General features: G+C 53.7%; 1 protein-coding gene across 1 annotated transcript in view; it reads left to right on the top strand.

Moving 5' to 3' along the window:
• The window catches only part of CAMK2A (calcium/calmodulin dependent protein kinase II alpha), a 64,465-nt gene extending 51,960 nt beyond the window's left edge, over window positions 1–12,505 (top strand). Inside the window, exons 16-19 of the mRNA XM_055558572.1 lie at window positions 2,355–2,430; window positions 5,019–5,113; window positions 8,901–9,129; window positions 9,375–12,505. Coding sequence (XP_055414547.1) covers window positions 2,355–2,430; window positions 5,019–5,113; window positions 8,901–9,129; window positions 9,375–9,378 — 404 coding nt within the window. The 3' untranslated portion in view covers window positions 9,379–12,505. The remainder of the gene's footprint in view (window positions 1–2,354; window positions 2,431–5,018; window positions 5,114–8,900; window positions 9,130–9,374) is intronic.
• Window positions 12,506–12,983: the final 478 nt, after the last annotated feature.

Genomic DNA, 12,983 nt, shown 5'->3' with positions numbered 1-12,983 from the left:
AAAGCTGTGCAGACAAGGCAAGGGGGGTGGCTCGGGCCCCAGGGCCTGCCAGAAGCCTGTGAATTTGCCCTGCGTGGTCACCATGATTCCACATGGGAGCGGCTGGAATGAGGTGTCTCCTGAGAGAGGTGCGTTTCTCTCCATCCTCGGTCTCTAGCTTGACCAGGAGACTTGGTTGTTGGGCTCCAAGGGACAGAGGCCACTAGGCAACTTGTGCAATTCCAGGGAACAAGGCAAAGACAGCAGCCCCAGACCCTGATTTGGTTTATCCACTCATTCATTTATGCTGCCTGTCTCAGTGCCAGGCAAGACAGGGTCACCCGGCAGAGCTCCTGGTCTAAGACACTCATTCCCAGTCCTGGTGATTCTTAGAGGAGCCAGGAGATAAAGACTGTGTCGCTCACTGTGGTGGCTGACACTGGAGATGGTAACTTCCAAGATGGTTACGTCTACTGAGCACTCACCATGTGCCAAGAGCTGTGCTGGGCATCGGGCCCTGCCCTGAGGGGCACGTAGTAGGGCGGAGATGGTGATGATGGCTTTGTTGCTGCACAGACACCAGAGCAGATGATTTCACCTGTTGCCTCCAGTGTGGCTGGAGCTCATTTCTGAATGGGGAGTGAGCAGCAGAGGAAGCTGTGCTGGGAGGCTTCAAGCTCTGAGGCTTGAGCACTGGCACACTCCCTCACTCTGCAAGGAATGTCTGCAGAGCCAGGCCTGCTCCAGGGGCCAGTGAGACTTTGCAGTGCTCATATTAAATATTTGAGTTGGGGAAGAGACAGCCCATGGACCCAACGTGACAGGGAATGTGTTGGAGCTCCCAGGTTCTGGGAAAGGCCCTGCACTGGAAGCCAGACTGCACACCCGGGATGTTCTGTGTCCTTGGGCAGGCCGCACCTCTTACCAGGTTTCTCTTTGCCCAATAGCTGGATAAGGAGGTTGAGTCTGCGGTCGCCAAGGTTCTTGCAGCTTGGGTGCTCTGTGATTCTGTGTCCTCTGGGCCTGAGGCAAGCTCCCTGTGTGAGGTGGGCCAGGGTGGCCCCTGCAGTTGGTAAGGAGAGGGGCAGGCCGGGTTGAGGGCTCTAACAGGAGCAGCCTCCTTCCCATGCTCCCGGCCTGAGAGACGGGCAGTATGTGCCCATCTCACCTGAGGCTGCTCTGGCCAGCCAGCTTGCTGACCAGGTTTGAGGCCAAGCTTGAGCCTGGGGAAGAAGGAAAGGAGGACCCAGGGAACTGAGTGAGGCTTCTAGTAGGAGCCCTGCTGGGAACCAGGACATGTGACTCCAGTTCCTTCATTGCTGAGGCTTGGTCTCCTCATGTATCACATAGGAGGAAACTGGCCTTGCCTCCCCCAACCCCCAGGCTGTGAGGAGCAGATACAATAGTGCATGTGGGAGGATATAGGAAGTGGGACCTATGGTGTGTACCTACTATGTGCCAGGCTCTGGTCCAAGTGCCTCAGGCACATCATCTCATCCCGTAGTCATAACAACTCTGGGATGAGGGCATATGGTCTCCATATGATGGATGGGAAAACAACCTGTGGCCCACGGCTGCGCAGCGGATAACGACCCAGGCTGGGATTCAGATGAAGGCTATCTGATACTGAAGCCTGGGTTCTTTGCACCGCTTGTTCAGCACTGGATGTATAAGAGGTGACAGCATCCCCATTTTACAGATGGGAAAGCTGGGGCACAGAACGTCACACACCTACTAAGAAAACTGATATCTACTCCTCTACCAGAAAGACAGCAGCTGTTTGTGGTGTTTCCGAGGCAGACAGGGGAGGCCAGGTGTCAGTAACTGGGATTCATTATGCCTGGAAAGTTCTGGAAAGCTCAGTGCCTGATTCTTGTAGGTATGCAAATAGCATAAAAACTCACCCAGACCCAAGGGATAAATATGCCCTAAGCCCTTCCTTAGTGGCCTCAGTTTGGACTACAGGGGAACCTCTGGTGTTTGGCTGCTGGTGGTGATCATCACAGGTAACCTTGCTTGGATTCAGGTGGCAAAACAAGGTGATGGAGAAGGTGTATTTTGGAGTCAAGACTTGTGTTCAAATCAGACCTAAAGCCAGAACCATGCTTGCTCTCTGGAAGCAGAGGCTGCCAACTAAGACACAGGCTCTGCCCTTTGTAGTCGAGGGGACTTTCGCACACTTCCACCTTTCTGGGTCTCAGTTTCTTCTGCCACGAAACGGGCGTGATGACACCCAGGGACAGCGTGAGGACAACTGAGAATGTGAGGCCCTCGGGACAGGGGCTGGTGCGTGGTGAGGGCTCAGGACACGGTGGCTGGCGCCACATCTCCATCACGATCACTATTATCTCTCTGTGTCCCCTCCTGCCTTACAGTGCGGAAACAAGAAATCATAAAAGTGACAGAGCAGCTGATTGAAGCCATAAGCAATGGAGATTTTGAGTCCTACACGTGAGTTGGCTGGGTGCATCCTGCATGTCCTGCCTGAATCAGGGGGCGCTGATGGCTAACGTTGGGGGTTCTTTATCTCTGACCCTCATTCACTCACACTGCATGTGCCATGAATCAGGCTGAACTCATTCAGTCTGGTGTGCCTTCAGACTTTATGCTCTCATTAAGCTTTTTGCTCACAGTACTTGTCTATATCTCAGTCCTGCTCCTCTTCCTGCTCCTATCTTGTTGTCTAGGAAGAATTCCAACAAAACTCTTTTCCTTCCCCAAGGAAAGAGGGGGTGGTTTCCACTGCAACACGGGCCTCCTCAGGAGATAAGCTGGGAAGGAGGGGAGGGAGGCAGGCCCTTCCTCAGTCCGACCATGTGGGCCTGGGCTACACTGGACTTCCTCTGACCTCAGATGGGCAGGAGCAGGCAGGAAACCAAACTTCAGTGAGCAAGTGGGAGAAAAAGAACCGCAAAAAGCAATTCTGAGCCATCCAGGGATAAGGCAGAGTGCACAAAAATGGCATGATAGGAAACAAGTGGTATGAGACATTCCCTACACACCTGGGCCAGCCTTGGAGAAGCGACCAGTGTACAAAGACTGGGCTGGAGCGCCCCCTGGTGGCCATCTTCAGCCTTGCTGGTCTAGGCCAGGAGCGGACTTCAGTGGGCCCCCAGAAGAGCCAGGATTCTGGGCTGAGGCCTCAACGTCTTGGCCAGGGCTGACAAGGCCCGGGTCTGAAGACCCAACCTATGCTTTTTGGTGGACAAAAGCTGCCAACTAAGGGCAGAACGACCCTTGCCTGTTGGGTGAAGTAGGAATGACCTGGGTGGGCTTTGCTTCTTGGGCAGCCTGATCCTGGTTACTGCTATATGCCCAGGAGTTGAAGTTTGTTTCTCAAAGGCTGGGCAGGCCAGGTGCATCCTGATCGTGGGAGGGTTTCAGCAGCAGCGGGTGACAAAGCCCCAGCAATCTGCTGATTATTTCTGGAGAAACAAGGACCTTGGAAGGTGCAGGTGTGAGACGGAGGCCGCATGTACGCGTGAGTGTGATGTACCCATGCACACGTAACGTGCACGTTTGTGACTGCGTGCATAAGGGGTGTGCATGGGTGTGTGTGCATGTGTGCCCCTGAGGGTTGCATAAAAACATGGAAATGCTCTCTTGAACAGATTTTGCATCTGGCCCTGGAAAGAATTAAGTCAGTGATGAGAGAGCCTGAGAGCGGCTCTGGGGACACAGCTAGGGAGGGAGGGAAGGAGAGGTGTCTCCTGTTGACCCCAACCCCCCCCAAGTCTTCCACCTCTGCGATATCACTTCCTCTGTAGCCTAGGTTTTGACCCCTTGCTATGACCTCTGGGGCCTGTGGTGCTGCATCTGACCCTATGTCACCCTGGATAAGCCCCTTCGTCTCACTGAGCCTGTTTCCCTACATGTACAATGGAACTGGAGCAGATGGTTTCTGAGTCCCTTCAGAGGCCCAGAGACCTCCTGCAGAGGGGTTCCTCGAAGAGAGCGAGGTGGTGCTTAGTCTTCCAGATGGTCAGGCCTCTGGATCTGGAAGGATCCTGGGAATCCCACATGATTTGAGAACAACCCCGCTGGCCGATCCGTCAGGAGAATCTGAGGTTCTGAGTGGAGAAGTGAGTTGTCTGGAGTCACACAGACAGAGCCGTTAGGGCAGAACAAGGGCAGGGTGCCCTGCACTCACCACAGCTCCAGCTCATACGAGGCTGGGCCCTCCGCCATTGTCTTCAGTCCCTCCCCAGGTTGGGATCTTTGTTTGTCCTGGGGTACTTCCTGTCCCTGGCTTCACTGTCATTGCCACAGGGGTCCCCGTTGTGTCATAGAAGATCTCAGAGACCTAGGGATGGGGGAGACAGTTTTTTCCTTCCTCCATCTGGCTATTAGGGTCTCCCAGAATGCAGACCTGAGTGGGAGCACTGAGCTAAAAATACACAGCAGAGGGGCTGCTCAGCCACGCCCCGGCTCCTTCCTCCCAGGCCCCAGTTCTTGGGCTGCTACCTTCCTCATCTCACAGAAGAGGGAGCTACGGCTCCCAGAGGACGCTGCTGCCCACAATAGGACACCTCCGTTTAATGCAGCAAAACGCACCCCTCCAGGGCCACACCTGCTGGTTAACAGAAGCCAGTTCAAAGTGAAGGAAAAGGTCCTCCTGCCCAAGGAAGACAGATTAGGAAAGCCCCCTCTGGACAGATCTGCTGCCTGAGGTGGGGGGTGTGATGTAATTTGGAGAGTTGTGTACAGGCTGAGTTATCCCCGCTGGCATCTTGGTATGGCCCTCTTGCTCAGAGACGTAAAGCCACTGCTGGGGGGCAGGGGGGCATGGTGGTCTCATGACGTGTAAGTGGCAGAGCCATGGTTTGGACCCAGGCTTCCCAGTAGCACCTGCCAGTCAGCAGCGTCCACACTGTCCCTGTCCCAGCCCTGTCCCCTCCACAGCCTCATTGATCCTATGAGGTGGGTGCAGTCACTTTTGATTTCACAGTCTCACCTTCCCAGGGTCCAGGCCCCTGGAATTAGAGGGGGCATCTGAGAGGCCACCCCAGCCCATCTTTCCTCTGACTTCCTCCCCCCAGGAAAATGTGTGACCCTGGGATGACGGCCTTCGAACCCGAGGCCCTGGGGAACCTGGTCGAGGGCCTGGACTTCCATCGATTCTATTTTGAAAACCGTGAGCAATCCCTTCCCTCTGGGCTGCCTGTTGTCTGCTCTGTTCAGTGTCCTGCCAGATGGCACAGCAGGGTGACGGGCAGGGCTCCCGGGGCAGCTCCGGAGCCAGTGAAGAGGAAGGGCCCGTGTGGACAGGGCTTGGTACTGCCTTGGTTCTCTGTCCTAAGCCTGGTCCGTCCAACCGCTGTGGCTGAGGATGGGGACCTTGGATCAGTGTGACAAGCCCTCCCAGCCCTTGCCTGCCCAATGACCCTGGGAGAGCCTGGGGAAGACCTTTATTCCCTTTCTACAGATAAGGGAGCCCCCCAGGGGCACACCCCCAAGTTAGTCACCTGACCAGCTGGTTGCAAACTGGCATGTAGGTTGCTGTCCTGCAGGTGCCCCAATGAGTGGGCATGGAAATGCACTCTTGGGGGAGAAAAGGGGACCAAGCTCACACTGCTGTGCCTGCCTGTCTGTCTAGGTCTCTGTCCGCATGTCTGTCCTTCCCGGGCCTCTCTTTGCAGGAGAGACCCTGGCAGCTTTGTACCCCGGGGCTGTCAGGGGGCTGAGGCTGGGCCTGACCTAGGGCGCTTTCTGCCTGCATCTGTCTCGCCTTGGCCAGGAGTCAGACAGGGATAAACCAATGCACTCGCAGGTTAGGCTCATGCAGCTTAGGACCCGGAGGGAGGCCCTGAGAAGAGGCACGGCCAAGGTCCCCCAGAGGGGAGGCACTGTGGCAACACTCTGGGATTCCCTGTGCTTGTGGGCACCCATTGAAACAGCGCTGGTTCACACCGTGGGCAAGTTGGTCCCTTTCTAAATTCTCTTTCAACACATCTGGCTCTGCCAAGAGGAAAGGCTCAGTGTAATGTCAGTCTCTCTACTGACTTTCTAACTCACCTCTTTATCAAAAAGAGAGCGGTCTCAGGCCCAGGTGCCTTGCAGGAAAGAGCGTGGAGCTAGGATTATATAATTTGATTTCATTTCCATTGGGCTTATTAAAAGTGTATTCTGTAAGACTGGTTATTCATTAATGATTGTTTTAGAAAGTCATCTTAAAATAAATGTATCTACATTAATAAAGTGAATCGATTTAAGGAAATATTTCATAAAGTAAGTATGTGCACATGCTAAGTCGCTTCAGTCGTGTCCGACTCTTTGCGACCCCATGGACTGAAGCCCACCAGGCCCCTCTGTTTACGGGATTCTCCAGGCAAGAATACTAGAGTGGGGTGCCATAAAGTAAGTATAGGTAGATGGTAAAAATAAAGGTAGTACTTAAGCAACTGAAGTTGGCTCTAGTCCAACTCTTCATTGTACAGAGGGGAAACTGAGGTCCAGAGAGAGGAAGCAACTTGTCCAAAGGACCCAGAATGTTGGTGACAGAACCTGGTCCCGACTGCCTCCAGTGCCTCCTCCCTTCCCCGTGCTATCTCCTCACCTGGGCACCAGAGCTGGGTGCTCCTCTCCTGTCTGCACACAGACTGATGGAATCTTGCAGAGTACAAGGGCTTAAGAGCATCCCCAAAAAGCTGTGAAGAAGGAAAGAAGGAAGTTACATTTTCTTTGACAAATCAAACTCTGCTTTTCCAAGGCTAGCAACAGAGGTAGAGTGTGAAGAGAGGTGGCTGGACCCCACAGTCAGTCCCGCTCACCCTGGAGCTCCCTAGCTGATCACCAGGGGCACCTCTCTACTGGTCTGTCCTCTGGGGGGTGCTGGTTCCCCACAATGAACACCACAATCCCCACAGAGCAGAGATCAGGCTGAGCTGGCTTTTAAGACTCAGGGATGCAAAAGGAGGAGGAGACACGGAAGGCTGTGTAAGCCCTTGGCCTAAACTCTGGCAGTGAGTCCCATCATAACACTGGCTCCCTGGACTCTGGGCTTGAACACCTGATCACATTAAAGGATTGAAAAGAGCAAGACACAAGGTAACTGCCTGCCCTGGTGCAAGTCTCACCCTCCTGCCTGCTTTTTCCTGCTGGAGGACCTGGCCCTTTCTCCCATGCTATCCATGAGGGTAGATGTTGGGAGCCTAGGATCCATTCAAGAGATGCCACGTTAGGGTGACCATTGCTTTACAAATGACTCTCAGGACCCCAGCCCTGGCAGACAGCAGTAAGGCCCAGTGCCCTCAACAGTGCTAAATTCTATCCCTTTGGGGATTGTTCTAGATTGTCCTAATTCAGTCCCACCTGGAGACTGACTTCTTTAGGTTCTACTGCATTTCTTTCAGAGACTGGCCCAGCTTTGGACAAGTCCTATTGCTTCTCCGGACCTCAGTTTCCAGATCTGCTAAATGGATGCATTGAACTAAACAGTGTTGAGAGCCTCCAGCCCCGAATGCTGTTGAGGATGCTCACAGAGGCCTTGCATTTTGTGGGAGGGCCAAAAGGTGACCTCTGATCTCTGAGGTTGCTCCAAAGCTGATGGTGGAAAAGCTCGTCACTCTTGCTATACAAGAGCCGAGAATTGTAAAAGCCTCTTAGTCTACATATCTAAGACTCGGTGATTTGGGGTCATTTATCCAAAACCTGGGTATAATGTGAGAATAATATTTAGGTGCAGATACTATTGGGTGCTTTCTGAAGTTGTGAAAAACAATTTTTTTTTTTACATTTTTCAGGAAATCAGTGGCTCACAAACCTGGCTGGGCATCAGAATCAAAGGATGGGGGAGGGGAGGGAGCTTTTTTAATATGACAGATTCCTGAACTGGCATCTCCAAGGGCGGGGCTGGGCAATCTATATTTTGAATGAGCTCTCCTGTGGGATTTGGGCACGCTTGGGCTGCACTGAGGGAAGGTGTGAGGGTTCCGCTGAAGCCCAAGGTCCTAGTGACCCCTGTCCAGCCCCTCCCGAGGTGACTGTCTTCGTATGTTTCGTTTTCTATCTTGCCGAGAAAAATTGAGAGTTTCGAGAACCAAGACGGTGATGATGATGATGGTAATAATTGTGACTCACATATTACACGGAGAGGGCTGGTTTTGTCAGTTCTATCATGATTATAAGAGCTGTGCCTTTCCCCCTAACTCTGGAAAGCTCCACGACCACATCCCATGGCCACCAGTACCATCCCTACAATGCCAAGATTCTACAATTTTAATGTTCTTCAAGTTTCCATAATTCTATACGTTGAGAATAGAGGTGGCTAATGAGGTGCCCATAAGGCGTATCTGACTACACGTTTCATATAGTCTGCATGATGTTTTAAATTTGAAAGCAATAATTAAAACTGAGGCATTGACATAGAAATCCAGATTTCTAGATTCTCTTGAAAAGTGAGGTGTGGCAACATGAGTCCCACTTACATAGCAAACGCCAAGGAAGCTGCGCACAGGGCGCCTCCTCAGAAGGGACATGGCGCACTTGTCACCACTCACCACTCCCTGTTGTCCCCTCACCCCTCACCGTAGTCATCAGCATCTCGTACCCAGTTCAGCCCCCTTGTTTGTGTACTCTCCTGTCCTCTCTGGGGATCTGGGTTGAGACTCTGGTCTAAGCTCACCTGACACTACATTCACCTGTATGTCTGAGATACCGTGATTCTCAAATTCCATTCCCCTGCGTTTGAAGAATTCACCTTGTCGTGAAGTCCACTGTACCTCCGCTGGGGTCTGATCTAGTCATCTATGAGCTGTGCCCTGACTCCCAGGTAGCTGAGCCCTGTCGCAGAGACCCGCTGCTCTGGAAATGAGGCAGGCAGAGGTGCTCTGCTGAGGCGGTTGCTGAGAAGCGGGGAAGGGAAGGAGGTGAGAGGAGGCCCCCAGGTGCAACTCCTCCGTCCCTCCCGTCCCCGCCTGCAGTGTGGTCTCGGAACAGCAAGCCTGTGCACACCACCATCCTGAACCCCCACATCCACCTGATGGGTGACGAGTCGGCCTGCATCGCCTACATCCGCATCACGCAGTACCTGGACGCCGGCGGCATCCCCCGCACGGCCCAGTCGGAAGAGACCCGCGTCTGGCACCGCCGGGATGGCAAATGGCAGATCGTCCACTTCCACAGATCTGGGGCGCCTTCCGTCCTGCCGCAGTAAGAGCCCCTCCTTCCGATGATCTAAAAGAACAGGGTGGTGTCGGTCTGGAGGTGGTATACGCTGGACGGGCCCTGAGCCAGGGGTGGGAAGACCACTGGGAGAACAGGCCTGTGGGTCCCAGGGGGTGAGAGGAGGAGCCGCGGGTGGGACCCACCGGAGGCAACTTGAACTCCATCCAAGGAGGTGGGCATGGTGCCTGAGAAGCACCCACGTTACCCACCGCATCAACCGTGTCTTGCAGCTGAAGGACCAGGCGGGAGGCGCTGTACTGCAAAGATCCACTCTTTGTCCGTGGAATGTGGCTGCTGGTTCTCCCACTTGGATTTTGCTGGAATTCTCCCAACCACATCATCCCACCACCACCACTCTCACCGACACCTTCATACCTGTGTCAAGAAAACCTGTCCGTTCGTAAAAGCCATCACGACTTCAGAGCAGATGGCCACATCTCCCCACCTGCACCTGTCACTCTTGCTCTCTGTCCCCTGCCAGGGTGGGGCTTCCTCAGGCCCAGGTGCCCTGGGTGCTGGCTCCGAGGACCCCCCTCCCGGTGGGGGTCTTGCTTTGGCCGGAGGCCACGGTCCCAGCTGTGTGTTCACCGAGGGGCTGGGGACGAGGGGCAGAGCCGGGAGGAACATGGCATCCGCCAGAACCCCCTCCCTGATCTCCGCTCGTCTGGGGTCCTTGGGGAAGGGCAGAACAGCCAGCCCCCTGCACCAACCTCCCCCGTGGGAGAGGGCAAAGGAGGAGCGAGATGTCAGGAGCCTGCTGCCTCAGACCGCTGTCCTAACTCCTCTCCCACCCTGTCCTGCCCTCTTGTTCTCGACCCTCCTCCCTTGGTGTGGGGGGCTCGATCCTCTCAGGGTGCCCCCACTTCTTCCTTTCTTCCTTCTGCCAATGTTTACTTCCAATATGAGCTGCCCATTCCACCCATCCATCCGGCCTGGAGAATTCCAGCTTCATCATATCCGAAGGGGAGAATCGGATTGCTTTTTGAGGGCAAAAGAAAACAACCGTTAGGTATCGCTTCTACTTGGACCGCATGCCTTTTTATAGCCAAACTTCTGTGTGTTTCGTAAGTGGATTTCGCGTTAATGGATATTTATGTAATAACTAGACCTCTCAAATTATTGTGAGAAGGTTTGGGTTGGGAAGGGAGGTGGGAAGAGGGGTGAGGGGTAGGTTTTTTTTTTTTTCCTGTTCTAGGTCTTTTTTTTTTTTTGTCATCTCTGAGATGGACTTTGTCACTTGTGGGTTATCTGGGGCTGAGGTGGACTCAGCCTGACAGGGAAGGATCTCTGACATTTCAGTCCCCAGGTTCCCTTGGGGACTGGAGAAACATCGGATGTTAGTGCTGATGAAGAAATAGCAAATCTGGGCAGAGAGAGTGGGGGAGGTTGTCAGGCTGGCAGTATCTGGACTTTATCTTGCTTGCCTCCTAAACTGAGATCCTTCCTACCATGCTGCCCAGGATTTCATTACATCTGTGCACCACCCTCAGCGCCCCCCATCCATCTCTGGGGGGTTCACGAGCATGTGTCTTCATGCGGGTCCAAAAAGAACACTGGGAGTTCTCCTCTTCACACCTCCTCCTGCGGCTGTGGTTTGCATCTCTCCTTTCCTTTCTCTTTCCCTCTTCCCTTGGGATTGACTCTGATGTGGAATGCCTTGGCACATCCACCTGGATCTACTGTCTGCACTGTTTTCTTTGCATGACTTTATATGCAGTAAGTATGTTGAAACAAAAAAAAAAAAAAGAAAAGAAGAAGTAACACTCAGCAAAACCAATCTACATGTTTTGGACAAAAAAAGAAATAGAGGTTGTATTCTCAGTGTCCGACTCGGAATTATGTTGCTGCCTCTCTGTGCTTTTGGCCTCTGTGTGGCCGTGTTTTGCCAGCATGAGATACTGTCCCCTCTGGAGGATTTAAGGGGAGGAAGAGCCACATCTCCAAAGATTTGGAGGAATCTCTGATCCCTCCAAACCTCTGGGGTATCCTGGGTGTTGAGTGGAGCAGGACTGATGGGATGTGACCCAGTATTTCCTGAGTATTCCCTGATCATGAGCTGTCTGCTGGGCCCATTGTCTTGCACTCTTGCCCCCGGGACAGGTAAGGCAGGCTGGGCAGGGGCCGCAGGCCAGGAGAGAGGCTACCCAGCCCTCCTGGTCTCCAAACTGGTTGATCACTGGCCTCTCTTCTTGGCAGAGACCCTGCTGCCGAGGCCCAGGGCAGGCACTTGGTCTGTCCCAGGTCCAGAGGGCTTCCCAGTAAGGCCCAGTGATCCCAGTGTCCCAGCAGCATAACTGCCTGCCTCCCTTGCGAGCTGCCAGCTCCCACAGCTGTCCCCAAGCCAAAGGTGAGGGATTGCTGCCATTACCAAGGCAAAGTCTGGTCCTTTCTTCAGCCTCAGTTTCCCCCTCTGTTAAAAGGATTAAATACTGCTGCCCAGCCTATGTTACAGGGCTGATGGGGGGACAGACAGAACACTGGGGTGAAGACAGCACTGAATACACCCATGAGAATCGACAGGGTGAGTCACTGGCTGGATTCCTGTTCTTTTCTGGGCCGGCCAGTCCCCCTTCTCTCCCCCAACTGCCCCTCAACCCCCTCTTTGTGCCTGTCCTCGCTTATCAGTGGAGGACTGCGGGGGAAAGAGCCACGTTTTGGGGGTTATTAGGATTTCATTCCCAGCTCTGACCAGACTTGCTGTGTGACCTTGGGAAAGTCCTTTCCCTGCTCACCCCTTGGTTCCCCACCAGAGGGAGCTGAGCTGGAGGACACCAGCGTCCTGCCTTTTGTCTGCTGACACACCTCCTGTCCACTGTGCCCCTCTCTGGATGCCAGAGAAGTGGAGGTTGGTCCCTGCCCCACGCTGAGATGGCTGCACTGCAAAGGCCACGCCTGCGAGTGTGCAGCCAGCTGGTGTGGCCCACAGGGCACGGCGTGATCCTGAGACAGCAGGCAGGCAGACTGGCAGACCAAGTGGCCCAGAACCCAATACCACCAGACAGTCAAACATCCTGTAGATGCAAAAAAATCCAGACCTAAGACAAGTCCTAGGCTCCAGCATGCAAACACATTCACGGGAAAGCATTCTCCCGTGTGTGCACCCAGCAAGCGCTGATCCTGACCCCTGGCCTCCAGTCTCCCTTCAAGAGGAGACCCTTTAGGGGATGTATTTGCCAGACTCCCCGTGCTGGTATCTTTGTTACTATTTGTTTGGGGGTTTGTTTCAGTTCTTTTTTAAAATATGTGGCTGTGAACTTGAATGACCACTGCTCAAACTTTCTGCTATTGTGGGGTTGGGGGGAAGAAGGGGTGTCTGTTTTATTCTTGGTGTTTTCAGTGCAATAAATAGCTACCAACTTCTGTGCACTTGCTGTCTCTCCGTCTGGGTCAAGCAGAGCACTGGGGGAGTATGTCTGTTTCCTGTTCTAGTTCCTCTCTGTTGCAAAATAAAGACCCAGGTCTTTATTCTGATTGGACTAACTTGGTCACAAGCTCAAGGTTGAGCCAATCACTGTGGGATTATGCCTGGACCTGTGTGTCCTAGCCTTAGAGCCAGGGATGGGGCGGGGCTGCTCTTAACAAGAGCAGTGCGTTGCCACCAATGGCCAACAGAAAGTCTCCCTTAGGGACCTGGGGCCTTGGTTTCCTTATACAGTGAAGAAGTTGTTCCAGAAGTCCCTTCCTACCCAATATTTTTCCTCTGCCCAACCTCACAGACAAGGCCCCAAGCCCCAGAGGCCTTGAGAGGGGGAGGGAGAGGAAGGGTCTCTTTACCCACAGACTATATATGAACCTAGGGTCTAGGGCAGAGGCCTTGGGGCTGGAGAAAGGAGTGGAGG

This window comes from Bubalus kerabau, chromosome 1 (assembly GCF_029407905.1).
Source record: "Bubalus kerabau isolate K-KA32 ecotype Philippines breed swamp buffalo chromosome 1, PCC_UOA_SB_1v2, whole genome shotgun sequence".
NCBI lineage: Eukaryota > Metazoa > Chordata > Mammalia > Artiodactyla > Bovidae > Bubalus > Bubalus kerabau.
Note: the sequence above shows the minus strand (reverse complement) of the source record. Positions and strands in the feature narration are given on the sequence as shown.